We start from the raw sequence: 27,916 nt of genomic DNA, 5'->3' as shown, positions 1-27,916 counted from the left end.
GAATGCAGGTTATGTGCAGACGGGTGATGACTCATGCCACCCAATTTCACACATTGGAAAAGTTCCCTTGTCCTTGCATGATGGTAAGACAAAGAGTCTTTCAGATGTATTACATGTACCATCTATTACAAAGAACTTGGTGTCAGTCGGTCAAATGGTAGAGCAAGGGCTGCAAGTCAGATTTAATGCAAAGGGCTGCTTTGTAGAAGACTTCAATGACAAGTGCAGGTTGGTAGCAAAGGGAAGTAGAGTTGGACGTATGTTCACTCTAGATGTTGGAATTCCTACTATGAATGCGGCTATGTATGCCAAAGGAAAAGGTGTTGTTGCAGACATTGAAATTTGGCACAAACGCATTGGACATGCAAATGTACAAAGGCTAAAATTAATGCAGTCCAAAGGGTTGGTTACAGGTTTGCCTACATTTAAAGTTGCAGAATTTCAGAAGGTATGTGAAGCATGTCAGTTTGGTAAGCAGGCAAGACAACCCTTTTCACATGACAGAGATGTAAGCAGAAATATCCTTGATGTTGTGCATACAGACATTTGGGGGCCTACACAAAATGTATCTCTTGGAGGCAGTTCATACTTTGTCACATTCATTGATGATTGTTCTAGAAAGCTGTGGGTATATTTTATGAAGGAAAAGAGTGAAGCTTTTGAGCACTTTAGAACTTTCAAGGCTGCAGTTGAAAGAGAAACAGGCTTGAAAGTAAAGTGCCTAAGGTCAGATGGAGGGGGAGAGTACCTCTCAAATGAGTTCAGTGATTTTCTGAGGTCTCATGGGATAAAGAGACAGTTCACATGCAGATATACCCCACAGCAAAATGGGGTTGCAGAAAGGAAAAACAGGCATATTGCAGAAGTTGCACGCGCCTTGATGGCTGAAAAGAATATGCCTAAGCATTTTTGGTCTGAGGCTGTTCATACTGCTGTTTATATTATGAACAGAACTCCCACAGCTGCAGTTCATGGTATGACCCCCGAAGAATGTTTTACAGGTAAGAAGCCTGATATTTCACACTTGAAAGTGTTTGGCTGCATTGCGTATGTTCATGTACCAGATGAGTTGCGGAAGAAACTGGATCCAAAGGCTGAAAAGTGTATCTTTATTGGATACTCTTTAGAGCAAAAAGGGTATCGCTGTTACAACCCTGTCACATGTAAGTTCAGAGTGAGGAGGGATGTCATCTTTGATGAAATGAGCAGTTGGTATGCATCTAGTGGTGATGCATTGGATGTTGATGATGATCATGACACTCATGTGCAGGCTGAAAGGCAAGAATCACGGACTCTTAGTGGACCAGAGACATCATCTGGTAGTCCTTGGTCTGGAAGACTAAGGAGTACCTCTACATCTTCGAGTGCATCTAGTAGCACTACAGGTAAAGACAAAGGAAAGAATAAAGTGTCAGAAGGCATTGATGCAGTTCTTGATGGAGACTCCAGTGGCTCAGAGAGCTTGGATGATGAGCTTGGCATTCCTTCAGTGAGGACTCCAGGTGTGCAGAGAGCACGTGTTAATGCAAAGACTCCATTGAGTGATCCAGTAGTACGCAAGTCTAGCAGGGTGAGATACCCTGTTAAAAGATTTGGTTTTGAGGGTTATGCAGCTCACCATTATGCTTATATGGTGAAACTAGTTGAGGATGTTGAGCCCACATGTTTTGAGGAGGCTATTGGTCATGCTCATTGGGATGCAGCAATGGATGAGGAGATGGCTGCATTAGAGGCCAATAAGACTTGGGATCTAGTATCATTGCCAAAGGGAAAGAAAGCTATTGGATGTAAGTGGGTTTATAAGATTAAGCACAATGCAGATGGTTCTATTAGCAGGTACAAAGCTAGGCTGGTTGCAAAAGGCTATGCCCAAACATATGGCATAGATTATGATGAAACCTTCAGTCCAGTTGCTAGGATGGCAACTGTCAGATGTGTGATTGCTTTGGCAGTAGCCAAAGGTTGGAGGTTGCAGCAAATGGATGTAAAGAATGCCTTCTTGCATGGTGATTTGCAGGAAGAAGTGTATATGGATCAGCCAGCAGGTTATGAAGATTTAGAGCATCCCACGTATGTGTGCAGGTTGAAGAAGGCACTCTATGGGCTCAAGCAAGCACCAAGAGCATGGTCTGACAAGATCAGAGAGTATCTTGTCAATATTGGCTTTTATGTTTCTGATGCTGATCACTCACTTTATGTGAGAAAGGGAGATGCAGGTTTGATCATCATAGTCATCTATGTGGATGACTTGATTATTACAGGTGATAGTGATAGTGGGATTGCTGAAGTCAAGGGCTATTTGAAAATGAAGTTTGAGATGAAGGATTTAGGTGAGCTAAGGTACTTCCTTGGCATTGAGGTGATCAGATGTGATGATGGTATATGGCTGTCCCAAAGACAGTATGGCTTGGATATGTTGTCCAAGTATGGTATGACCGCATGCAAACCACTTTCAGTCCCGTTGGAGCAGAATGTAAAGCTGAGTGCTGATGTTGGGGATGAGATAGAAGACCCTACTATGTTTAGGAGGATAGTGGGGAGTTTGATCTACATGACCATTACAAGGCCAGACTTGAGCTATGCTGTTGGTCTTGTGAGTCAGTTTATGCAAGTACCTAGAAAGCCACATTTGGATGCAGTGAGACGCATATTGAGATATGTGAAGTCCACATTACATTATGGACTTTTCTATGAGGCAGGTACAGATGTACAGGTGTTTGGATACACAGATGCTGATTGGGCTGGTAGTATGTCTGATAGAAGATCTACCAGCGGATACATGTTCTCTCTTGGTAGTGCAGCAGTTGCATGGAGCAGCAAAAAGCAATCTACAGTTGCTTTGTCGAGTACAGAGGCTGAGTATAGAGGTGCTGCTGTTGCAGCATGTGAGGTAGTATGGCTGCAAAAGTTACTAGCTGATTTGGATGTGCAGGTGGAAGGTCCAGTTGTCATTTATTGTGACAACATGAGCAGTATACAGTTGGCTAGGAACCCTGTGTTCCATGCCAGGACAAAACATATTGAGGTACACTACCACTTTGTGAGAGAGAAGGTACTAGCAGGTGAGATTGACTTGGTGTATGTCAGCACACAAGATCAGATAGCTGATATCTTCACGAAGGCATTGGGTACAGAGAAGCTTCAAAAGTTTCGAAGCTTACTTGGAGTTGCAGAGATGCAGTTGAGCTTGAGGGGGAGTGTTGAGATGGCAAGCTCAACACATGTGGACATGGATGATGGACCGCCTGGTTAGATGGGTCCACACGTCTACACTTAGCACGTCGGTGGTCATTATGACTCTCACATGGCCACTGACTCATTACTTATTATATTCAGGTTGTTACACCTATTTACAGCTGGCATAGTTATAGCGCCAGTCGACTAGTAGAGTCGGTTATGCATTGTTTGACTTAGTAGGCCACTTTCCTTTTATGTTGTATCTTATCTATACTTTGTGTACATTGTAAGTGTGTGGAAGAAGAAGAAGAAATCAGCAAGAAAACGTTTTGCCTCCATCTCTCTTCTTGTCTCTTGAGTGAGCTTCTCCTTGTGCATTCTGTGTGTGTTCGGCGCAGCATCTTGAGCAATCCCCTCCACCACGCGATTCTTGACACACAAGGCTTTGCAAAGCATAGTCAAATACAATAGGGACCAACAGGCTAGGAGCCAAAGGCAAAACACGAAGCTGCGTGAGATACAAGTGCTGAACTTAACAGGTAGAAGCCGAATAGATCACGAGAGAGCCCTAGAAGGAGACTTGACGTTGAGCGAGCTTCTCATGAAGCGACTGCTAGATAACACGGCAGCAGAGCAAAGTGCCGCGGCACTAGCGACATCGCTACTCGCAGGATTAGGAGCAAACCAAGGCTCAAAGAGCCAGTCTAAATTCCCTATTGTTGCCAAGCAACTCGACAAATACCAACCCCACGACAATCCATACAACTTTGTAGAGCAGTTTGAGCAAGTCTGCGAAGCCAATGGCCTCAATGATGTCGTAGAGTTCGTGCAAGAGCTGCTGAACACGGGGTTCAAAATGCTGCAAGGAAAGAGGCTAACAAGAAGATCTCAATTTTTGATGCCAAAGATCACTATATTGCTTGTCAAGTGAATTACAACAAAGAAACTGCCAACAAAAAAATTTTGTTCAAGTCCTTTTTATCTCAGCATGTAACTTTTGGCCTTATTCTAAGGCTCCTAAGCAAGCTCAAGCTTTCAAGCCACTAACAAAGGTAAAAGCATTGGGTCAAAGTCTGTAGGGCAACTGGAATAACGTATAGGAACTGCACTCACTGCAAAACTGTGGCATCAAAGTATAACAGAGCCATTGGCCAAACATCAACTTGGTCTGATTGCCTCAATTTTGTAACCTTTCCCTCAAAGAATGTTACTACCTGTTTGAAGTGGACACACAAACCTCGGGATCATTCATACATGCATATGTGTCCCTGGGACCACCTAAACAAGCTGCTCATGATGGACTGGTTGGAGAGTTGCAGCCTGCTGTCTCAAATATTTCATCACAAATTTTGCCATCAGCACCAAGCTCTGGCTGAGTGTACACATCAATACGGACCTTCTGTGTAGTAGGAACATGAAAAGTTGGCACCTTCACCTTCTGGCCAGAAGTATGTAACAGCTTGGCTGCAGAATTAAAATCCTCAATTTTTCCACCAGTGCATGAAGCAATGTACACCCAATCAATATTCACATTGGTACATTCTCTTGCAAGAGCACAGTTGTCTGGAGAATGTGGCTTTGCAACAACAAGCTCCAGTTTAGAGACTTCAAATCTGTATTCAACAGCAAACCTAGCAGACTCATCTGTATATATTGGCTCAAAAGGTTTGGTAGCTTTTCAAAATCCTCCTAGAGACCCATGTTGAACATAACCTGCAATCAATGCAGTCCAAGTCACCACATCTTGTTTAGGAAGCTCGCCCAGCAGTTGTTCAACTTTGACAAACTCGCTGGACTTGACATACATTCTGACTAAAGCATTCCCTATATAAGTATTCTTTCCTAGTAATCCACATTTCAGTACATCGGCATGTATCTTAGTGCCTTTATGCAAATCCTTCTGCTTGCCACAAGCCTTCAGTAATGCCACGATGGCCTTTTCATCTCCCACATTGAGCTTTTCATCCTATATTTCTGTTAATGTCACCATACATTTCCTCACAAGCTCTTCACGAATCCAACGTGGATCATAGAAGCCGTCAATCCACTTGGATGCCTTAAGCATTTGTGTTTACAATCTGGAGATCTCTCTTATCTCAGCCATCAAAATAAGATAACCCTTGCTACTCTGCTCCATCAATTCTTGGAGAAAGTTCTGGTGCTTGCAGGTACCAGGCATTTATAGCATCCGGAGTTGCGTTATCTGACATTTCAAGACAAAAACTGTGGTATCCTGCTCCACATAAGCTACAATTTTGAGACCGGTTTCCATCAAGGTGATTTCTGCAGTTGGCACAAGCCTCTAGTGCTTTATAATCGACTTCACTGTCAGTTTCATCTAGAGGCCCTTGCATTCAAGCTTTTCCCTCCAATACAGAAGTCATCCTTGGCTTATGCAACTTGGAAGTTCTTTTCAAAAGCTCAGAAATAGTCCGCTGTTTGTAGCTTCCCATTATGTGTGAGCACTAGACACCATTATCGTCCCGTCAGAGTGCGCTTTTGGACGGTCCTCTGGCACTTTGCGCTTCTCTCATATACGCCTTCTTCCTCCCCAGTCGCCCACCACCAATTCATGTGCAGAGATACATCTGCATCCGACGATCAGAACCATGGAACCTTATCCCTACACCATGGCTGATTCCTCAAATAAGAAACTATGGCCCCAAAGTGATGGCGCCGCACCGGTGAAGATCATTGAGGCTAATTCGATAGATTTCATTGGTTGACTGCCTGGGAGAGAGAAAAAGCCATTAAGGCTTTACCTCGTTTTTCTTTAGCTTTAGTCATCTGTGACAAGAATAGGCACGGCCGAAAAGGGCTCCTATCACGCATCATCATTATCACCACCATCATCCCATCAAGAGGTAAAGAAGAGACTCCAAACTCCCCGAATGCCTTGTGTTTCACGCAGATTCAGACATCAACAGCTAACTTAGAGCACATCAAGCCTCTAGAAAAAGCAGACCAAATGGTTGCAAATGAGATATTGAGAGTGTCCCCATCTACTTTCTTCCCACTAATATCAGCGCGTTTTCTTTTTCGACCTTCGGCAAGTGCTTCAATTTGTCTGCCACCAAACCAGCGACCATTCATAATATGAATACACTTTAGGCCACTTTGTCTATCTTTAAATTTGACCAGAACTAGTCCTTGTGAGTTATTGTCATAGATATGAATTTTCTCAATAGCAACAAGTTTGAACACTCTTTAGTTATGTCTGCCTCCAAATCTAAGAGCAGATTCAGGTCCTCCACCAACTTCTGCTGTGTGAATATGTTTTTCAGAAGCACACCCATTGCTTGTTGCTTCTTAGCATCATCGAAGCCACGGACGATAGAGAACATAGCCCCAGATCCAAAGGCAACTACCACGCTAGTCTGAACATCTTCCACGCCACCACGAACTCTTCTCATTGCACATGATATTCTTGAATTTACACCTGTCATTATTGCAAAGTTTCAAGCTTGAACTAGAGGACCACCTATCAAAGCCTTTTAACATAGTCTAGAATTAGAAGCCTTGGTCCAGGTGCAACCTTTGTCTTCATAGCTCAAATGTCGGCTTCTACAAAGCTTCCTTTGATTCCACGGTATCTTGCACTTTTCTTGGAGTTCATCATTGAAATTGACAGCATGATAATACTCTTTGGCATCAGTTTTTTATATTTTTTCTGACACACACACAACATGCACACAAACAAAAACACACGCAAACACAAACACACAAGTGGAGTATGTACATTGGATTCGCGTACTGAAAAGGACGGAAAGATAATGCAGCAATCAAACACAATGAAACACACATGAAAAGATAACACAGATGCACAACAAAAATGGAGGTGTTTATAGCTCGGATGCGCAGCAGCACGAGATCCACCCCCTCTAAACCTGCGCATCCTCCGAATGAGCCAACTATCCATGATCATCTAAGTCCACAAACAGGTCCAGTTCTTCATCAGTTTCCGGTAGACCTGTTTCTCCATCACCTACATCATCCATATTCTCTGCTTCTTCTGCTAGAATTGCTTCTGTCTGCTCTTCTTCTGCCAATGCTTCAAGTGCATACTCTTCATCTTCTCTTCTCTTGAAAATCTTGACTCGTTTTCCAGCAATGGGCACCCTCAATACCATCCCATCCAATTCAGCTAACTCATAGGTAGCATTGTCAAAAACCTGTTTCATCTCATACGGTCCAAACCATCTTTGAACCATTTTTCTCATGCTGCTATGCTAATTCTCTAGGCTACTATCATAGACTAGAACCCAATCTCCCTCTTTTATGGCTCTAGGCTGCAAGCGATGCCTCAAATCAAACCTGTCCTTGTTTCTGAGTCGAGCTGCCTTCAAACGATCAACTGCTAGTTGCACATCTTCTACCCTTCTCTCTAGTTGACGAATCCGAAGAGCTAGAAGCTCCTCTCTTGATAAATTCTCATGCCAAGGAAGAGCACTCCACGTGAGAGCACAAATTTCAGTAGGCATGACAGGTTTTTGCCCATACATCAACTCTGCATGCATACATCCAGTAGTCACGCTATGTGTAGAGCGGTCTGCCCACAATGCAAAAGGTAGTAATCTCAGCCAATCTCCAATCCGACCTCTATAAGCTTTTTCCAATGCCTTAACTATCGGCGGATGCCCTCTTTCGCTCTTGCCATTCCCCTCTGGATTATAGGCAGTAGTAAGAGCCAACTTAATCCCAAGCTGTGAGAAAAATTCTCTAGCTTCATCTGCATCTAGCTCTCCACGATCAGCAGTAATCTTGCCTATACATCCATACCTGCAAAATATTTCTTCCAACAAGACTTTACATACTGTAGTGGTGGTCTTCGTCCGCAAAGATCTGCCTTCAACATAGTTTGTAAGATCCTCCCTGGCCAAGACAAGATATCTCATCTGCCAAAGTCCCACTGGCAAAGTAACCAAGTCAACCACCCACTTATAATGCATACATAGCGGATAGGTCGGATGCAACTCATCACGATGCCGCACTAAAGAGTAGAGCTGACAGTCCCTGCAAGTCTCCACAAAGTGGGAAACATCCTTATACATCCCCTTCCACCAGTATCTTTCTTTGATTTTCTCATAGGTAGCCCACACACCTCTGTGTCCACTCCAAGAACTCTCATGAAACTCTCGCATAATCTGTATCTGCATCGCTGCCTCACAAATTACTCTCAAGGGTAGTCCGCCTCTCTTCTTTGGGTGCTTCCAAAGAAAACAATCTTTCAAGAAATACCCATAAGCTTTTCTTCTGATTTTCTTGAATACATCATCTGTCCAATCAGCTCTTCGAGTCAATGAAATCAGATACTGACCAATTTGCAACCACTCGCCAACATAGAATTCTTCAGTAAATGCTTCAACAGTAGATACATGACAATCATGAACAAGGACAGAAGTTGCAAACTCTGTCTCATCATCTTCTGTAAGCAATGACTCCTCATCCTCATATCTCGCTCTAGACAACATGTCAGCAACTGGATTATCTTTTCCTGCTATGTGTCGAAATTCTGGATTCAATGATTTGATGTAGGCAATCCACCGAAGCATTGCTATATCTGGAGTGGAATAGCTAGTAATCATGCCAAGCAAAGGCAAGCAATCTGTTTCCACAACAATTGAAGCACCAATAAAATACTCTTTATAACACTTCAGTGCAGTGACTACTCCCCACAACTCTCTTTTAATCTGCGGATATCTCCTGTGCCACTCATTAAGAACTTTAGCTCCAAAGCGGATTGCATATATGTTCCCATCAGCATCATCCTGTCCCACTGCCCAACCTATGCCAATAGGGCTAGTATCAACTGTCAACATGATTGGCCGTCCACACTGATAATCCACCTTGCGAAGAGTAGGAGCTCACTGCAACACCTTCTTGAGTTTACGCATGGCTTTCGAATGCTTCTCATCCCAATGAAACTTCTGCCCCTTTTGAAGCAGCTGATAGAGAACATCTGCTATGTGAGAAAAATGAGGAATCCAAATCATGTAAAATACACAAGCTCCCACAAATCTCCGCACTTCTGAAGTAGTCGAGCAATACTCTACAATCCTGCTTATGGCATTCACCTTTGCAAGTGAAGGCTTCCTGCCATAATAACCAACCATATGCCCAACTATGATGACTTCATTAACACCAAAGACAGATTTCAGCCCTGAAAGAATCAAATTCACCTCCTCTAATCGTGTCAATATTTGCTCACAAGCAACCAAGTGTTCAGCCACAAATTGTCTACATCCTCGCAAATCAAGACTCTCATTCTTTTCTTCTTCTGCACAGCCTTTAATAGGCACATCATCTAAGAAAGGCATGGTATACTGCGGAATATAGTCTCACAAAACTTTATGCATAGCATTCATCATATGAGCAACTGAGTTGGTGGCACCTTGAGGCAAGGTACACATCCTCACAAGACCAATAGGTGTCCACATAGTGGTAATATCCCTGCTTTCCAAGGCAAGCTGAAACTGGTCATAACCAGAATACAAGTCACCTAGGGAATAGATGGCTCGTCCTGCAAAGGCCTCGGCAAACTCATCCACAACTGGTCCTGTTCCCACATTCTTGATTGTCACTCTATTCACAGGCTGCATATCCTGAATAAATCTCAAGGTTTCATTCTTCTTTGGTACAGTAAACCAGCTGTTAGAATAGGGCGCAGAAGAGGGTTCCAAAATCCCCATCTTAATCTTCTCATTCAGCAACTCTATCAGCTTTGGCAAGTGTGCTCTAGGCACAGGTATAGGACGTATATTCCATGGCACATGAGGAATAGTAAAGATGACCATAGGCACAACCAATTCGGGACTAATGCAGCCAATTTCATGAGGAAAGAAAGCAAATGCCTTACCATGTCATCCAAGCATCTCTCTAAAACATTGTTTTTCCACTAGAAGCAAGAAATCATCATTTCCAATCTTCAATTCTGCAAGAGTTTCAGCTGTAAATTCATGGCCAATATTTGTAGCATCTCTCAACATAGGCTGCTTCATAGCTTTTTCTATCTGCTCATCACTATCAGGAGGAAGTGGCCTTGCAACCGGCTTAACCTTCTTATCAATTGTTTTATACTTCATGTCAACCTTGGCCTCTGACTCTGTTTTCTCAGCCTCTGACTCTGTTTTCAGCATAAAATCGAAAATTTCCTAATACATATCCAAGGTTTGCACAGGTATGATCCTTGAACCCTTACATCAGTTTTCAGCATATTTCCCATCTTAGACAATGTATCTGCATAAGACATTCCTTCATACAGCCCATCCACATGCTCTTCTACTTGCAAAATACCTGCAGTCTTCAACTCTTTCTCCTTAGACCAATGTACTGCCTGGAATCTCTAGACAAATCTGAAATTTTTTGATAACCCACTGAACTATCTGAAGAAAAACCAAAAAATTTAGTGGAGAAAGACTGGCTGCCAGGAGGCGAGATCTCCTCTTTTCTCCGCTCCGTACCACTAGTGTCTCGCAAGACAACGGTACCTAATGAAAATCCAACTCCTTCGCAGGTAGTGGTGCCTCACACAAGGAGTCCCTGTTTCTCGGATGATTTACTCCAACAGTCATAAACTGAACAGCTCGCATACCATCCTTACTACGTATCTGTGCATAGCCTAAGCCATCATCCATCACTTTCGTCTCCATTCTTGCTTCTGTAATGAAAGGCTGTCCAAGAATAATCGGATAAGAGCAAGAATCCTGAACAAAGCAATGATAATCCTCTTCAACATTGCCAATAGAAATTCTGATGCTTGGACAAGTAGCATACATATCACTAGAAGTATTATTGGCTACTCTCATGCGCCAGCCATGCTCTGCATCCATACGCCACTTGTCACTCTCATAAACACCTCGAGCAATAAGATTAATCTCGGAACCATGATCGACTAAAGTGACCAAAGGAATCTGTTTCTCTCCAATCCTTATCATCGTCTCACTGGTTTCTCTAGCCCAATGACTACGTGAAAAATGGCTGCGAGGAATGAGGATAGGGGTATCATCATCCTCATACTGCATAGGCTGAACTATTTTCTCCAACTGTGGGTTGACAGAAGCATTCTCAACCATCACTGCATCATCTTGCTCTTCCCCAAGAGCTCCATGCCATAACCCCTGTAAAGCAGGTCCTTCCATTGCATGTCATTTCCTCCGCAAAAGATCCTGCATCTGATCTTGTATTTCTCTTCTAGCAATCCCAAGAGCTTCACCAATAGTAAAAGTGACTTCACTATTTAAAATTCTTTCATGAAAAATCTTACTCATATCCGTCTGCATGTCAAGGTCTGACAAGAGCTTGAATCCTGGCTCCTTTCTTGGTTGTCTCTTTTCTTTCATCTGTTTGTCTGCCATAGGTTATTCAGGACCTGATTGTGCTGGAGAACTCATCTTAGGTGGAGCTGTAACAGGTGGTCAAACAAAGTCACCCCTCTAGTCTTTTTGGAGGTTCTAAGACCCTCCTCATCTCTTCTTCTCTTTTCCTCAACCATGGCATCTAAACCCTGTGTTTTCGCCATATAAGCAAAAATAGAATACCTGTCAACAGGAGAATCCCATCCCGTTTCTCCTCGGATGCTGGAGCCCACACAAGTCATAGTGGATGCCTGAACTTTCCCTCTTCTCACTATCTCCAAGGCACAGGACCATAAGGCAGAGTCTCCATCTGATTTCTACTCAAGCTGGACTCCATAAGTTGAAACATCTCCTCTAACACTCACATAAGCTGATCGCGCAGCCATATCATCAACGAGCTTCTTCATGCCTCCCTTACCAAAGTTCGTGTCAAGAGGAGCACCAGTCTATGTCAGCCATATCTTCCCATCTTGTCCCCAAAACACTACGTTCTTCTTACGCACTTCCTAAAAAGCATCACAATCTCTGCAGTGTTGGTGCTCTGTACTATCGCACCAAATACATCGTCTCCCTTTTCTTTGGCCAGCTGGGAAAGCAGTCACTGGAGCAGGTGCTACAGCAGGTACTGACATAAGTTTCTCTTTTAACTTCCTAACTTCATCTTTGACTGCCTCTATCGTCAAATCTGCCAAGCCTTTAATAACATCATCTACTGATAAGGGCACTGGAGCAGCAAGAACTGATGGATTTACAACAGGAGAAGTAGGCTTAGGCATAGAACTTCCAGCAAGGGTAGAAGTAGAGGTCTCCAAGGATTTTTCGGAAGCAGATCCTGTATTATGATGCAATTGTACCCTCCTGCGCTGCTTCTTAACAAGCACATTCACAACATCAATGACATGTCTCCATTCGGTCTTTAAGCCTGAATCGGTAGCTTGATCTTCCAAAAGATCATCCAACTTTTCCTATAAATCAGCATCAGCAGCTTCTAAAAATAATTCCACCTTCTGCATCTCCAAAGCTTGCTGCTCAGTCCCGTCCAACTGATCATAGCGACTCTCGAACTCTCGCAAAAGGGCGGTAACTGAAAGTCCCTTGTTAGGCATAGAAACCCATGCTAAGAAATTCCTACGGTTCATAAGACCTGTATCCTCGAGGAAATATTCATCTTTTAATGCCTTCTTAAACTCTGTCCAACCAGCATGTGTTCCTTGAATTTCTGAAATTCGGACCTCAAGCGCGCGAACCACGATCTGCAAGAAGTAGCAGCTCCAAACGTCTTGAGAAACCCCAAAAAACTTCATCTTTTCTTCATACAAATGCAGGTAAGTTGAAACTTGTTGGCCGTTGAACTGCTTCATCTCCTGTTGGACAGCCTTCAAAGCATCCATGGCATCACTATCGTGTTTCGCATGTGCTTGCTGCTGCATATAGGATGTAAACGAGTGAAACAAAAGCTTCATGACATTCTCGTCCGTCATCTCTTCTTGCAAGTCTCCCATCTTGTTGGAAATTGAGGTAGCGCTTTCACGTCGGGTTCACCAGAAATGTCGTAGAGTTTGTGCAAGAGCTGCTAAACGCGGGGTTCAAAATGCTGCAAGGAAAGAGGCTAACAAGAAGATCTCAATTTTTGATGCCAAAGATCACTATATTGCTTGTCAAGTGAATTACAACAAAGAAATTGCCAACAAACAAATTTTGTTCAAGTCCTTTTTATCTCAGCATGTAACTTTTGGCCTTATTCCAAGGCTCCTAAGAAAGCTCAAGCTTTCAAGCCACTAACAAAGGTAAAAGCATTGGGGCAAAGTCTGTAGGGCAACTAGAATAACGTACAGGAACTGCACTCACTACAAAACTGTGGCATCAAAGTATAACAGAGCCATTGGCCAAACATCAACTTGGTCACTGATTGCCTCAATTTTGTAACCTTTTCCTCAAAGAATGTTACTACCTGTTTGAAGTGGACACACAAACCTCGGGTGTCACGATTGTGGGAGAGAAGGAAGGAGTCTCACTTGTAGCTTTCTTGCTTGCACAATGGGGGAATACTCACAAAGGTGGAGGCTGAAAACAGTTTTCCTCTTCTTAGTTGTATAAGCCAAAAGAACTCTAGTATAAAGAAATAGAAGAACCTTATATATGGGTCTCAAACCAAACTAAACTAACTAAGGTGGCATATTAACTGAGCCACAAACTAGAGTAGATAAGGATAACTGTCATCTAGCTATTATTCATGGGCGGTGTACCAACCGCATCTACAACTGACAAGTCGGTGATATAAATGCACAACGGTCACCCTGGCATATCATGAGTGGAGCTCGATATCTCAATACTCCCCCTTGAGCTCAATCCCAATTCCTACACATCAAGCAGATCTTTGAACTTGCGCAGCTTCTCTGCACCCAATGCCTTCGTGAATATGTCAGCTACCTTATCCTCTGTGGTGACATAAACTAGATCAATAAGACCTAGTAAAACTCTCTCTCGCACATACTGATAATGCACCTCAATGTGCTTTGTTCTAGCATGATAGACTAGGTTATTTGACAAGTGTATACTACTCATGTTGTCACAATAAATGACAACTGGCCCATCTGTAGGCTGATGCATATCATAAAGTAGCTTATGCAACCAAGCTACCTCACATGCAGCCATTGCTGCACCCCTGTACTCAGCCTCTGTGCTCGACAAGGCAACTGTAGGCCGTTTCTTGCTGCTCCAAGTGACTGCAGCACTCCCAAAAGAGAACACATATCCACTGGTAGATCGTCTATCAGAAATACTACTAGCCCAATCAGCATCAGTGTATCCATACAACTGTATCTGAACCCCAGTCTCATAAAGTAGTCCATACTGCAATGTGAACTTCACATACCTAAGTATGCATCTAGCCGCATCCAAATGTGGTTTCCTTGGAGCTTGCATAAACTGACTTACCAATCCAACAACATAGCTCAAGTCTGGCCTGGTAATAGTCATATAAATCAAACTTCCTACTATGCGTCTGTATATAGTAGGGTCTTCGAGAAGCTCACCTACATCTGCGCTCAACTTCACATTCTGCTCCAAAGGAACTGAAATAGGCTTACAGCCTTTCATCCCATATTTGGACAGAATGTCCAATCCATACTGCCTTTGCAAGAGCCATATCCCACTTGGTAATCTAATCACCTCAATGCCCAAGAAATAACGCAGCTCTCCCAAATCCTTCATCTCAAACTTTTGCTTCAATAGCATTTTCACATGAAGGATATCTTCATCACTGTCACCTATCATAATCAAATCATCAACATAAATGACAAGTAGCATAATACCTTTCTTTGTTTTTCTCACATAAAGTGAAAAATCTGCCTTGGAAATCTGAAAGACAATAGTGACAAGATACTATCCTATCTTGTCAGACCATGCCCTAGGTACTTGCTTCAAGCCATACAAGGCTTTCTTCAACCTGCAAACAAACTCAGGATGAACAACATGCACATAACCTAGTGGCTGCTCCATATAGACCTCTTCTTGCAAATCACCATGTAAGAAGACATTCTTTACATCCATCTGATGTAAAGACCATTCCTTTGATGCAGCCATAGCAATGACTGCTCTTACGGTTGCCATCCTTGCAACCGGACTGAATGTTTCTTCATAATCAATGCCATATGTTTTTGCATACCCCTTGACTACTAATCTTGCCTTGTATCTGTTCACAGAACCATCTACATTGTGCTTCACCTTATAAACCCACTTACAGCCAATTGCATTCTTACCTTTAGGCAAAGGTACCAACTCCCATGTAGCATTTTCTTCCAAGGCATCCATTTCTTCATCCATGGCTTTCTCCCATTTTTCTTTTCCCATAGCTTGCTCAAAAGAAGTGGGTTCTGGTTCCTGTATCACTTTGACCATATAGGCATAGTGAATGGCTGTAAATCCATCATATTTTAACCTATCCACAGGATACCTAGCTCTGGTAGACCTGCGCAAAGTAGGTTCACTCCCAGGTGCTCTCAAAACATCCCTGGTCTTCCTTATTCCAGGTGTAACAATAGAAGGAATACCCAACTCATCAGCAATGCTCTGTTCTAAGCCACTAGATTCACCATCCACATAAGAGTGACCTGCATTCACATCAAACATGGGCTGATCTACCTTCTCTTTTCCTTTTTATGATACTTGAATACCACTATCTGCATTTCTTTGAGAAGATTCTCCTGATCTCAATCTGTCTATCCATGGCAAAGAATGTGAACCACTGCTAGAGGACGCTCCAGGTCCACTAATATTTTGTGACTGCTACTGTGAATTCTGTGCAGCATTACCATTTTGTGCATCTACATCATCAATCATATTTACTGGTTTATACCAACTACTCATCTCATAAAAAACAACATCTCTGCTCACTGTAAACTTACGAGTAGAAGGGTTATAACATCTATACCCTTTTTGCTGCAGAGAGTAACCAATAAAGATGCACTTCTCAGCTTTTGGATCCAACTTGGATCTCAACTCATCTGACACATGAACATAGGCAATGCAACCAAAAATCTTCAAATGAGAAATATCTGGTTCCCTACCAGTATACCTCTCCTCTGGAGTCATCCCATGTATTGTTGCAGTGGGAGTCCTATTCATTATGTAGACTGTTGTAGCAACTGCTTCAGCCTAGTAAAAATCTGGCAGGTCTTTTTCATTGAGCATGGCACGAGATACCTCTCCAATATACCTATTTTTTCTTTCTGCAATTCCATTTTGTTGTGGGGTATGACTACATGAATATTGCTGCTTTATGCCATGCTCCTGCAGGAACCTTGCAAACTCATTTGAGAGGTACTCTCCCCCTCCATCTGACCTTAGGCATTTTATTTGCAGGCCTATTTCTTTCTCAACCATAGCTTTAAGAGTTTTGAAATTCCCAAAAACTTCACTTTTCTTTTTCATAAAATACACCCAAAATTTTCTGCTATAGTCATCAATAAAAGTGACAAAATAATGACAGCCTCCAAGAGATGCAGCTTTAGTAGTCCACACATCAGAGTGGATTAATTCCAATGGCTGCTTACTCTCTTGAACATGTCTAGGAAATGGTTTCCTTGCCTGTTTTTCAAATTGACAGGCTTCACATACCTTATGCATTTCTGCAACCTTGAATTTAGGCAATCCTGCAACAATATTTTGGGCCTGCATTGATTTAAGTCGTTATACATTAACACGACCAATGCGTTTATGCCAGATATCAATATCTGCAACTACACCGGTCCCATGTGCAAACATTGCTGCACTCAATTCAGGCATGTCTGCATCCAACGTAAATATTCTGCCCTTATTCTTTCCTTTTTCTATCAAGCAACCTTTATTTTTCATATCCTCAACAAAGCATCCATGAGGATTAAATCTGACCCGCAAGCCCTACTCAACCATTTGACCAACAGAAACCAGATTCTTGGTGATATTCAGAACATGAAATACATCGGACAGGTATTTGTTTTTTCCATCCTGCATAGACAAAGGAATTTTTCCAATCTGCACAATAGGATATGCAGTATCATCACTAGTCTCCACAAATCCTGGTTTTTCCATTTCCCTTGCATCCTCCATCCATTCTGCATGACCTGTCATGTGGTTTGATGCACCTGAGTCAACATACCATACATCGTTGCTTTCTTCTGCACTTGTCATAGAATTGTTCATGTGCTGTACCATAAACAAATGCTCATTTATGTCATCACCCTGTCTACTAGAAGATGCATAATTCCCTTGTTGCAATTTTCCATTCATGATGTCATTCTGCTTTTTATAACAGTCTTTAGCCATATGACCCATTTTACCACAATAGTAGCATTCAACATTACTGTTTGCATTTTGGCCTCTTTGCCATCCACCACGACCTCTTTGGCTCTCCCTGCCTCTAGAGTTACCACGTCTTCCTCCATAGGACTCGTTTTCTTGAGTTTGCTGTATATTTTGATTTCTACCACGGCCTCCTCTACCTCTGCCTCTACCTCTACCTCTACCTCTTCCAGCATTTGAGTAGAAGATAGCTTCTTTTGAAGTTCCTCCTGAAGAAGATGCACCACCATTTCTCTGCTCCTCAGAAATTAGAAGAGCAATCAACTCCTCAAAATCAGGAAATCTTTCATGGACAGAAATGGATGTTCAGAACTGTGCATAATCCTTTCCTAGACCATTCAAGGTCACAGAAACTAAATCATCATCTTCCACTGGCGACCCAATGGAAGCAAGTGCATCTGCAATCTTCTTCACCTTCATGTGGTAGTCATTAATGCTCATATTTTCTCTTTGCACATTGTGCAACTCTTGCTTGAGCTGCATTTTCTTGGCTTGCGTATTTGTGCTGTACATTTTTGACAAAGTATCCCATGCCTCCTTTGGCGTACTTGCATCTTGAATATGCATAATCATAGAGTTTGAAATGCTCTTAGACAGCCAGTACATAATTTTCCTAGCTCTCTCATGCCATGCTTTAAATGCCTGCATTTGCTATTGATTGGGAACATCAGGAAAAATTGGTTCTCCTTCATTTCCTGCAACAAATTCCCAATATCCTTTTCTCATAAGGAAATTCGTCATTTTGAACTTCCATGCTTGGAAGTTGTTCTTGTCAAGCTTTTCATTGACAATATGTGAAAGAGAATCAGACGCCATTACAGAACACTGCAAAAAATTCTGTCACTGCAAAGAATACAACTTCAGCCTCACAAGGGCAAATCTACAAAACTAACGAAAGTGGTATTTGACCACACAGTCACTTGCTAGTGACGATTTTGCATCAACAGGCAACAGGAATGATTCTGTAACTCCCAATGTCTCTGCGCACAGGCATACGATGCAATTTTTACAGTAACTTTTCACTGATCTGTAGAACAGTGGTCCCACAGCATAAAACAGGGCCTTTTCCTAAGTGCATGCAGAAAACTTCTGCCTCCAAAACAGGCCCCGAATGGCCTCAAATCAAAAAAACAGGGATACCCTGGGCTAAAGCCCTCTCCCGCAGCATATACTGCCCTCTTGCCACACCGCAAAGGGCGTCTCAATCTGAGACAATGCACTCCTACACTTTTCGGCTATGCTACCTGTAGAGACTTGCTCCCAAACCAGAAAAATGAAAGCAACACTGGTCCTCTTACTAGAACACCACGAACTTGGTCTACTTTCTTGAGCTCCTTACCACGAACAAGGCTCTGATACCATGTCACAATTGTGGGAGAGAAGGAAGGATTCTCACTTGTAGCTTTCTTGCTTGCACAATGGGGGAATACTCACAAAGGTGGAGGCTGAAAACAGTTTTTCCTCTTCTTAGTTGTGTAAGCCAAAAGAACTCTAGTACAAAGAAATAGAAGAACCCTATATATGGGTCTCAAACCAAACTCAACTAACTAGGGTGGCATACTAACTGAGCCACGAACTAGAGTAGATAAGGATAGCTATCATCTAGCTATTATTCATGGGCAGTGTACCAACCGCATCTGCAACTGACAAGTCGGTGACATAAATGCACAACGGTCACCCTCACATATCACGAGTGGAGCTTGATATCTCAACATCGGGATCATTCATACATGCATATGTGTCCCTGGGACCACCTAAACAAGCTACTCATGATGGACTGGTTGGAGTGTTGCAACCTGCTGTCTCAAATATTTCATCACAAATTTTGCCATCAGCACCAAGCTCTTGCTGAGTGTACACATCAATCCGGACCTTCTGTGTAGTAGGAACGTGAAAAGTTGGCACCTTCACCTTCTAGCCAGAAGTGTGTAACAGCTTGGCTGCAGAAATAAAATCCTCAATTTTTCCACTAGTGCATGAACCAATGTACACCCAATCAATCTTCACACTAGTACATTCTCTTGCAAGAGCACAATTGTCTAGAGAATGTGGCTTTGCAACAACAAGCTCCAGTTTAGAGACTTCAAATCTGTATTCAGCAGCAAACTTGGCAAACTCATCTGTATATATTGGCTCAAAAGGTTTGGTAGCTTTTCAAAATCCTCCTAGAGACCCATGTTGAACGTAACCTGCAATCAATGCAGTCCAAGTCACCACATCTTGTTTAGGAAGCTCGCCCAGTAGTTGTTCAGCTTTGACAAACTCGCTGCATTTGACATACATTCTGACTAAAGCATTCCCTATATAAGTATTCATTCCTAGTAATTCACATTTCAGTACATCGGCATGTATCTTAGTGCCTTTATGCAAATCCTTCTGCTTGCCACAAGCCTTCAGCAAGGCCACGATGGCCTTTTCATCTCCCACATTGAGCTTTTCATCCTGTATTTCTGTTAATGTCACCAAGCATTTCCTCACAAGCTCTTCATGAATCCAACGTGGATCATAGAAGCCGTCAATCCACTTGGATGCCTTAAGCATTTGGGTTTACAGTCTGGAGATCTCTCTTATCTCAGCCATCAAAATAAGATAACCCTTGCTACTCTGCTCCATCAATTCTTGGAGAAAGATTTGGTGCTTGCAGGTACCAGGCATTTATAGCATCCGGAGCTGCATTATCTGGCATTTCCAGACAAAAACTGTGGTATCCTGCTCCGCATAAGCTACAATTTCGAGACTGGTTTCCATCAAGGTGATTTTTGTAGTTGGCACAAGCCTCTAGTGATTTATAATCGACTTCACTGTCAGTTTCATCCAGAGGCCCTTGCATTCAAGCTTTTCCCTCCAATACAACAGTTATCCTTGGCTTATACAACTTGGAAGTTCTTTTCAAAAGCTCAAAAATAGTCCATTGTTTGTAGCTTCCCATTATGCGTAAGCACTAGACACAATCATCATCCCATCAGAGTGCGCTTTTGGACAGTCCTCTGGCACTTTGTGCTTCTCTCATATACGCCTTCTTCCTCCCCAGTCGCCCACCACCAATTCATGTGTAGAGATACATCTACGTCCGACGATCAGAACCATGGAATCTTATCCCTGCACCGTGGCTGATTCCTCAAATAAGAAACTGTGGCCCCAAAGCGATGGCGCCGCATCGATGAAGATCATTGAGGCTGATTCGATAGATTTCATTGATTGACTGCCTGGGAGAGAGAAAAAGCCACTAAGGCTTTACCTCATTTTTCTTTAGCTTTAGTCGTCTGTGACAAGAATAGGCACGGCCAAAAAGGGCTCATGTCACGCATCATCATTATCACCACCATCATCCCATCAAGAGGTAAAGAAGAGACTCCAGACTCCCCGAATGCCTTGTGTTTCACGCAGATTCAGCTACATCAACAGCTAGCTTAGAGCACATCAAGCCTCTAGAAAAACTAGACCAAATGGTTGCAAATGAGATCTTGAGAGTGTCCCCATCTGCTTTCTTCCCACTAATATCAGCACGTTTTCTTTTTCGACCTTCGGCAAGTGCTTCAATTTGTCTGCCACCAAACCAGCGACCATTCATAATCTGAATACACTTTAGGCCACTTTGTCTATCTTCATAACCAGAACTAGTCCTTGTGAGTTATTGTCATATATACAAATTTTCTCAATAGCACCAAGTTTGCTACACTCTTCAGTTTTGTCTGCCTCCAAATCTGAGAGCAGATTCAGGTCCTCCACCAACTCCTGCTGTGTGAATATGTTTTTCAAAAGCACACCCATTGCTTGTTGCTTCTTAGCATCATCGAAGCGCTTTGCAACTGAAGTTCAAGTCATGCCATGCTCCTGGGAGACCTTTGAATTCGCATTCGCAAACCCTTCTCGCTCTGCCTACTGAATTTCTCAACAGTGAGATCTCCAAGGACCAAGCCATCAAATAGCACCTCATCACATCATACGATTAGCGAATCACTTCTGCTATCACTGATCAAGAAATCACAATGTTATCAAAGCTCGCTGATACTGACTCCCCGTTCTTGAGGCATTGGTACACTATTAGGTTGCAATGGGAAGTCGAAGGGTTCCGCATAATGACCAACGCTGAGTAGCACCACGCTATCAAAACAGCGGAATACGACCCCACATATGTCGCGCCAACCTCGTATAGAGTGTTAACCACTCTTTGGGGACGACCCATGGAAGAACACATCAAAGGATACCCCTACCTCAACTGCTTATTGACTGAGGAAGAGTTACACATTGCTAGCCGTGTCAACTCTGGTGACTTCCTAACAGATGTTCTCACATACATCACGCAAGTGGGGATTCAACCCTCTGATCTGGACCGCAAATATCACTTAGAATACAACCCCCAGTTCTATGATTGGCTCCTTCACAAGTAACTCCTACGCCACCATGCCAAATGCCCTTGCCCTTCTGACCCTAAATCCTAGGAAGGATTCTTCTCAAGCTGGAAGGGGAGGAGGTGAGGTGAATCAAATCAGGCCAATCAAATCAAAATTAGTGAAACACATAAACATATATTATGAAAAATTGATGGGGTAGGAAAAAGGGCATGGAAATTTTGAAGTAAAGGGAAAAAAGTCAAAGGTTGGAAAAAATAAATCTACAGTGGTTCTTAATGAATTCATTCAAAAAGCATAGAGTTTCTCTTTTTCAGCAATCAGCAAATTACCATGTGGAAAGCACTAATGAAAACTTTGGTTTATGACAGGAACGAAAAATGTCTCAACAAGACCGTGTCCACCGACTTCCATTCACGGAAGAGGAGAGAGCGCAGTACAGCATCACCCTGGAGAGCCACGCCTACAACCAACTGAAATTCCGAACTATTCATAATATAGAAGGATTAGTGGCCAAGGAAGGGGTGGCCAGGAGAGTTGTTGAAAACTGCAACTTCACTAAGTACCTGGAAAGATTTGCACAAGAACCCGACCACACAAGCTGCGTGAAATTTCTCAGGTCTTACGACCCCGACAACGAATGCGGCACCATCACAATAGGAAGGGGACAGAATGCCAAGCAAGTGTTGGTTCGCTTAATCCCCGCCTTGGTGGAAAAGGTGCTGGGACTAGAACCAGAAATGGAAAAGAAGCAGAAGAGAGATGTGTACGCCATGCTAGGGATGAGAAAGGAGGACGTGCTGACAAACAACGGCATCAGCATCCAAGATATCCCCGATGCACAAACCAGATTGCAGGAAAAATTGATACACGCGCTCTTTTCCATCCAGCGCTACAACGCATTGATGCACCAAATCTGTGTGCCGGTACTAGAGAATGTGGTGGCTCATACCCTGCATGAAGTCGATTGGAATGGCTATGTACGCAAAACCATCGACTAAGTGGCTAAAGCACTGGCTTTAGGAAGCATGCCCGCAGGAGGAGAGTCTCCACTGTCTAAGGCCACAAAAAGAAAGAAGGCCTCCTCTAAGGCCTTGTTCATCGCCTATGGAAGCATCTTAAAAGCACTCATCCAACAGGCCGTGAAAGAGACGCAGGATGCAGAAGAGGGGGAAGGGGAAACGCCTGACAGGTCACCCCCTCATCAGTACTACCAGGAGAGGTCCAGCGACAGGACTGAGACCGATAAGGAAGGACAGGGGCAAGAAGAGCAATCAAGCAAAAAGCAGGTCAAGGAAACCAAGAAGAAGGCAGCACAGAAGAAAAAGAAACCAGATGAAGGCCGTAGAAAGGAGAAGGAAGATTTGGAAAAAGAAAAAAGACAATCCCTCAGGGAGGCCGAGGAGAGAGAGAGGAAGAGGAAGCAGGAAGAAGAAGAAACAACAGAGCAAGTCCAGCGGGCTAAAAAGACATCAAAGCAAGAGGCTGAAAGGAGAAGAAGAGAGGAGCGGGAAGAAAAAGAGAAATAGAGGAAGAATACAAAAAGGCCGAAAAAGAAAGGCAAAGAAGAGTTGCGGAGGAAGAAGAGGAATTAAGAATAAAGGAAGAGGAGGACTTGGCCGAGGCCACACGCCGGTCCATTGATCAACAATGTAGGGCGGATGATCCAGGAGCCTGGAACTAGTTGAGGGAAGAAGGGCCTAGCTCTACCGCACAGGCACCAGAAGCCGTGCCGCCCGCAGTCCTGGAAGGCAAAGGCAAAGCACCCCTCTATCCTATCCCCACCCTCATGGCACCCTCCACTGAACCCACTATGCTCACCCCTAGAATCCTCATTAGCATGGAAGTTTCCAACTTTGTGGCCTGGATGCAATACTTCATCAGTAAAGAAATGGCCCAAGGGAAGAGCACATAACTATGACCATGGGGCCAAAAAGGCCAGCCGCGGATGCAGAATCAAGGCAGGACCAGAAGCGTCCACGTGTGAGGCCTCAACCACCCCCACCCACGCAACAATGATGCCACCAACGAGTTATGACGAATACATCGCTGAACTGCTCTCCCAATTGGAGAGGGCGAAGGAGGAAAAGAGAATGGCGGTGGCTGAGTTGGTGGCAGAGAAAGAGTCAGTAGCCGCCTTCCAACTAGAGAAAACCTGCATCATAGCCATGCAGCAACGTCAAATATTTGACCTCAAGCAAGAATTGAAAGCAAAAGAAGACATGGAAGAAAGCTACAAACAATGGCTTGAGGACGAAAATCAAGAACTTGTGCAAATGCAGCGGGAATACAAGCTCCTCCTGATGCAACATGGGGAATTGGAGGCAAAAACCGCCACCATTGAGCAAATGATGGAGAAACTAAACGCCAAAGAAGAGGAGAGAAGACAAGAGAGGGAGTAACATCGAAAAGAGATCGAGTCCATGACCGATCAACTACACCTCGAAAGGAAAGAGCACGAGAATATGAGCAAAGAACTCAAGGCCCAGGAGTAGAAGCTCGTAACCCTAGCACAAAAGCAGGGGGAGAGCATGGAAGGAATAAACAAAAGGTCGGAGGAATGGGCCATGCAGAATGAGAAACGGGTGAAGGCACTGGCGCGGCGCCTAGCTTTGGTGGAAAAAGAAAAAATCTTGGCAAAAAGCAAAGCGGACGCTGCCCAAATAGCCTTCACTACCCAGCAACAGGCCTTCCTCAACACATTACTGGACATGACCCGGCCGAAGGGAAAGGAGTCGTTGGAGGTGGTGCACAAGAAATTGAGCATCGCACGTAGAGCCCTGCATGCGGGGCTACAAATGCCACCCCAACTTACGGAGATTAGGCTGGGCTTAGAAGAACAATGAAAGTACCTGCTATTGGCCAGCCTAACCCCCCAGGAGGCGGATGCACTCGGTTTTGAGGAAGGAGCGCAGCTAGACGACTGGCAGGGGGAGGACACTGACACTGAATTTGTCATAAGAAGAACCAGCAAAGAAATAGTCCCACAACCCCCCTCGCTGCATGATCAGGAACAACAACAAATCGACCCGCCCCCTGACAGACAAACCATGCTCAAGGAGTGATGGAGAAAATTAGTGGAAGAAACCAGAAGGCATTTGCATGCCAAACTAGTCATGCAACCATCCGCATCCCTCCCACCATGCCCCGATGACCTCCCAACACAATTCCACGCAGAGCTGTAATTTGGGAATAGCATGAAAACAAAAATGACCCTTTTACTTTCAGTTTTCTCATGCCTAACAGCCTGAGAAGGGTCTTGCCAATTAAGGTAATGGAGGAGGTGATCGGCTGGCAACTGGTTGGGGCACAAAAATGGCTAGAAGATAGGGTAAAGACCCCCACTCTATGGGGCACGGAGAAATCAGAGTTTTGGCAAGACAATGTGTTCAAGGTACCACACACTGTAAGGGGCTACAACTGCCAACCTCTCTGGAGAAGGCGAGTATGTGATATTAACATGCTCGCCTGGATGGCGTTTTGCAACACCCTACCCTACGAGAGGAACAACCCCACATTCATGGCGTATCCTCGTAGGGTAGGCATGGATTTTGTTGTTACCCTCCATGCGCGACATGACTTCCCCATCATCTACAACTCCTACGCCACCTCCTTTGAGCATGCCCTCCTTTTTTATTTAGGAAGCCTAAGTGACTCCATGACGCGCTTTCTCGCAGACTTCTCCTCCTGTCCTGATCTCACCTTTATAACTACATGTAATTACCTTAGGCTTCTTAAGCTATTACTCAAGCAAGATCAGACACCACAAGAGAATAACTTCCCCCCCCCTTTTTTGACCCCAATGCTATTGATAGCTGTGCTATGGGACGCCTAATGATGAGAGCTAGCCTACTCCCCTCCTTTTGCCTAGCTCTCCTAGAAGACATGAATGACAACCAGTTTACTAATTGCAATCACCCTTTCCTCTCCACCACCTCTCTCCACGTCCGCATGAATCTGAAAGGATACATGCAAAGCTACCAAATTTTGAGCAAATCCATCCAACCCCCTTCCCTTCCTCATTCAGATGAAGAGAATTAGGCCCTGGCTGTCATTCCACTAATGTAACTTATTATTATTATTATTATTATTTTAAGAGAGGAGAAAAGTAAAGAGAAGCAAAAGCGGAGAAAAGAACAGCACGAAAAACACTCTCCACTGACTAGACAACATAGCCCACTTGCAGAAGCACTTACCACTGCACCTAGGGGTTCAAAAGTTAGGCATGCCCGGTGGCTTTGTTCGGCTGGCTCCACTCCTAGCCCCCTACCCCTTTTTCTCCCCCACTTCATGCTTAGAGCACATCAAGGGCAGGACATACCTAGGGAGGTAACACTCGGCCTATGGTTAGACCTGTCACCCTAAGCCACTTGCACCGCACTTCTCTTGGCACAAATGGGGTCCTCAAGTGTGGGACATCACCCAAGCTTGCATGCGGTTAGACCCGCCTCCCCATTCCACTAGCACGAGCACAATGCACTAACACAATGAGGTAAGCACTCCCCTTAGGAACAGCACCGCATCTTCTCCCTTCAAACATCCCAAAAAGCAACAAACCACCGACTTCGGAGGCCCCGTCAACCACGCAATACCCATTTGGCTTCTCCGACAAAAATCACTTCACAGCTTCCACAAGCACTTAAGTCTCCAAGTGGCCCTCACCTTTACACCACTTGGCCAATTGCCGACAAATCTACAACAACACAGAAGTGCCATGGGACTGGCACCCATCTAGGAGGGGGGTAATGTTAACCCCAAGTCGAGATGGCGAAAAAAGGAAGAAAAAAGTAGAAAAAAAACATGAAAAAAGAGCATAGACACGCAGGCGACCTCCAAAGCTAAGCCGGGGCAAAAAGCGCAATTTTAAATGAAAGGCGCCTCAAAAAACTTGGAAAACTCTTGTAAAAGAGCACCAGGCCCCCTCTTGTGCCAATTGTAAAATATTAGATGGGTGTAGGCTAGAGGCATAAGGCTAGAAGAGGGAAATGGAAAAAGAACCTTGCCACAATGGCCGATCATGTAAAAAAGGGATGGGTGCCCATGGGATTTTAGGGTTTGTATATATAAAGTTCAAAAAGTGATTGAGAGCTCATTCTTTGGTGTGTGGCTAACAAGAGCTCTCTTCTTCTTCTCTTCTCCTCATCTTCTTGCTTGTGTGTGCTCTTGAGAGAGAGAGTGAGACAGTGTGAGGGAGTGAGTGTGTGAGAGTGAGGGATCAAGAGGGTGAAGCTCTTCACCATCTCCTCTTCTCTTCTTCTCTTCTCTTCTATTTTCTCGTGTGCGCGGCTATGGAGGATGAAGCTTGGAGATGGAGGAGGCTTGAGGATGCTTGAGCTCGCATCTAGGATTGTGGAGCTACCGGGGTGTGCGAGTGAGGAGGAAACTCGTGTCGGCATCAAGGTAAGCTCACTACACTCATAGGATCGATGGCGCGTCAGCTAGGTGAGAGATAGCCATTAGAGCTTGCTTGGAATGCTTGAAACAATAAGTGGTGAGTGGGCCTTGGCGGTTGAGCAAAGCTCCCACAGAGGGGGGGAAGCTTCTGCGGACTAACATTGATGGAGGGGGCCGCTACAGCCATATCCGGGGGGGTTTTATAGAGGGAGGAGGTAGTATTGGGGGGGGAGAGAGGGCCGTCTAACGGCCCCACCCCCCCACGTGGGGGGCTACATGCCCCCCTTATTTCTACTCTCGCTCTCTCTCTCTCTCTCTCTCTCTCTCTCTCTCTCTCTCTCTCTCTCTCTCTCTCTCTCTCTCTCTCTCTCTCTCTCTCCCCCCACCATGCACACGGCAGGGGAAGAGAGAGGGAGAGTAACAAAAAATTTGCCTTAAATTTAAAAAAAAACCTTTTAGGGGGGATTCTTATGGGGGAAGGCATGGAGGGGGGGGGGGGGGGGGGACACCGGGGGATGTTACATCTTGGTTGAAAGAAATAAAGCAGTGAGACTTGAGAAAAACCGGCCCTCTTGGCCTAATGGAATCAAACAGAAGAGCTCCTATATATCTCCCCCTTGTAAAATCTTATTAATATATAACAAGATGCTCCATCCCAAGGAGGAAATGGGGCTCTTGCCCTAAACTAAATGCATCAAATTATGACCCATACCTCCTGCATAAATATCAATAGGTGTACACAAAACATGCCATCTAACCAATTGATGGGTCCAAGATAACAAAGGAAAATGAGTCTCG

At 44.0% G+C, this 27,916-nt stretch overlaps 2 protein-coding genes across 2 annotated transcripts; both read right to left on the bottom strand.

Moving 5' to 3' along the window:
• Window positions 1-4,468: 4,468 nt before the first annotated feature.
• On the bottom strand, window positions 4,469-19,913 carry LOC148017939 (putative pentatricopeptide repeat-containing protein At3g01580). The gene is made up of 6 exons (XM_087661526.1): window positions 19,562-19,913; window positions 19,365-19,492; window positions 19,169-19,283; window positions 6,399-6,616; window positions 4,875-5,143; window positions 4,469-4,790 (listed from the first exon to the last, which is right to left on the bottom strand). The coding sequence occupies exons 1-6, from the start codon at window positions 19,911-19,913 to the stop codon at window positions 4,469-4,471; spliced, it is 1,404 nt and encodes a 467-aa protein (XP_087517652.1).
• Window positions 19,914-20,751: 838 nt separating this feature from the next.
• On the bottom strand, window positions 20,752-21,143 carry LOC148017938 (uncharacterized). Its single transcript, XM_087661525.1, has 2 exons — window positions 21,020-21,143; window positions 20,752-20,975 (listed from the first exon to the last, which is right to left on the bottom strand). Exons 1-2 carry the CDS (start codon window positions 21,141-21,143, stop codon window positions 20,752-20,754), a joined length of 348 nt encoding a protein of 115 aa, XP_087517651.1.
• Window positions 21,144-27,916: the final 6,773 nt, after the last annotated feature.

Source organism: Lygodium microphyllum, chromosome 21 (assembly GCF_053477565.2).
Source record: "Lygodium microphyllum isolate KBCC chromosome 21, Lygodium_microphyllum_v1.1.10, whole genome shotgun sequence".
Taxonomy (NCBI): Eukaryota; Viridiplantae; Streptophyta; class Polypodiopsida; order Schizaeales; family Lygodiaceae; genus Lygodium; species Lygodium microphyllum.
This window is presented reverse-complemented; position numbering and strand designations above follow the sequence as displayed.

Coding starts and splice junctions, on each gene's coding strand:
- LOC148017939 (XM_087661526.1), bottom strand. CDS start 19,913: ATGCTTAAGGCATCCAAGTGGATTGACGGCTTCTATGATCCACGTTGG. Junction 19,284..19,364: donor CTAGTGTGAAGATTGATTGG/GTGTACATTGGT, acceptor TCTGGCTAGAAG/GTGAAGGTGCCAACTTTTCA. Junction 6,617..19,168: donor TGAAATATTTGAGACAGCAG/GTTGCAACACTC, acceptor CAATAATGACAG/GTGTAAATTCAAGAATATCA.
- LOC148017938 (XM_087661525.1), bottom strand. CDS start 21,143: ATGGGTGTGCTTTTGAAAAACATATTCACACAGCAGGAGTTGGTGGAG. Junction 20,976..21,019: donor TGGTGCTATTGAGAAAATTT/GTATATATGACA, acceptor CTGGTTATGAAG/ATAGACAAAGTGGCCTAAAG.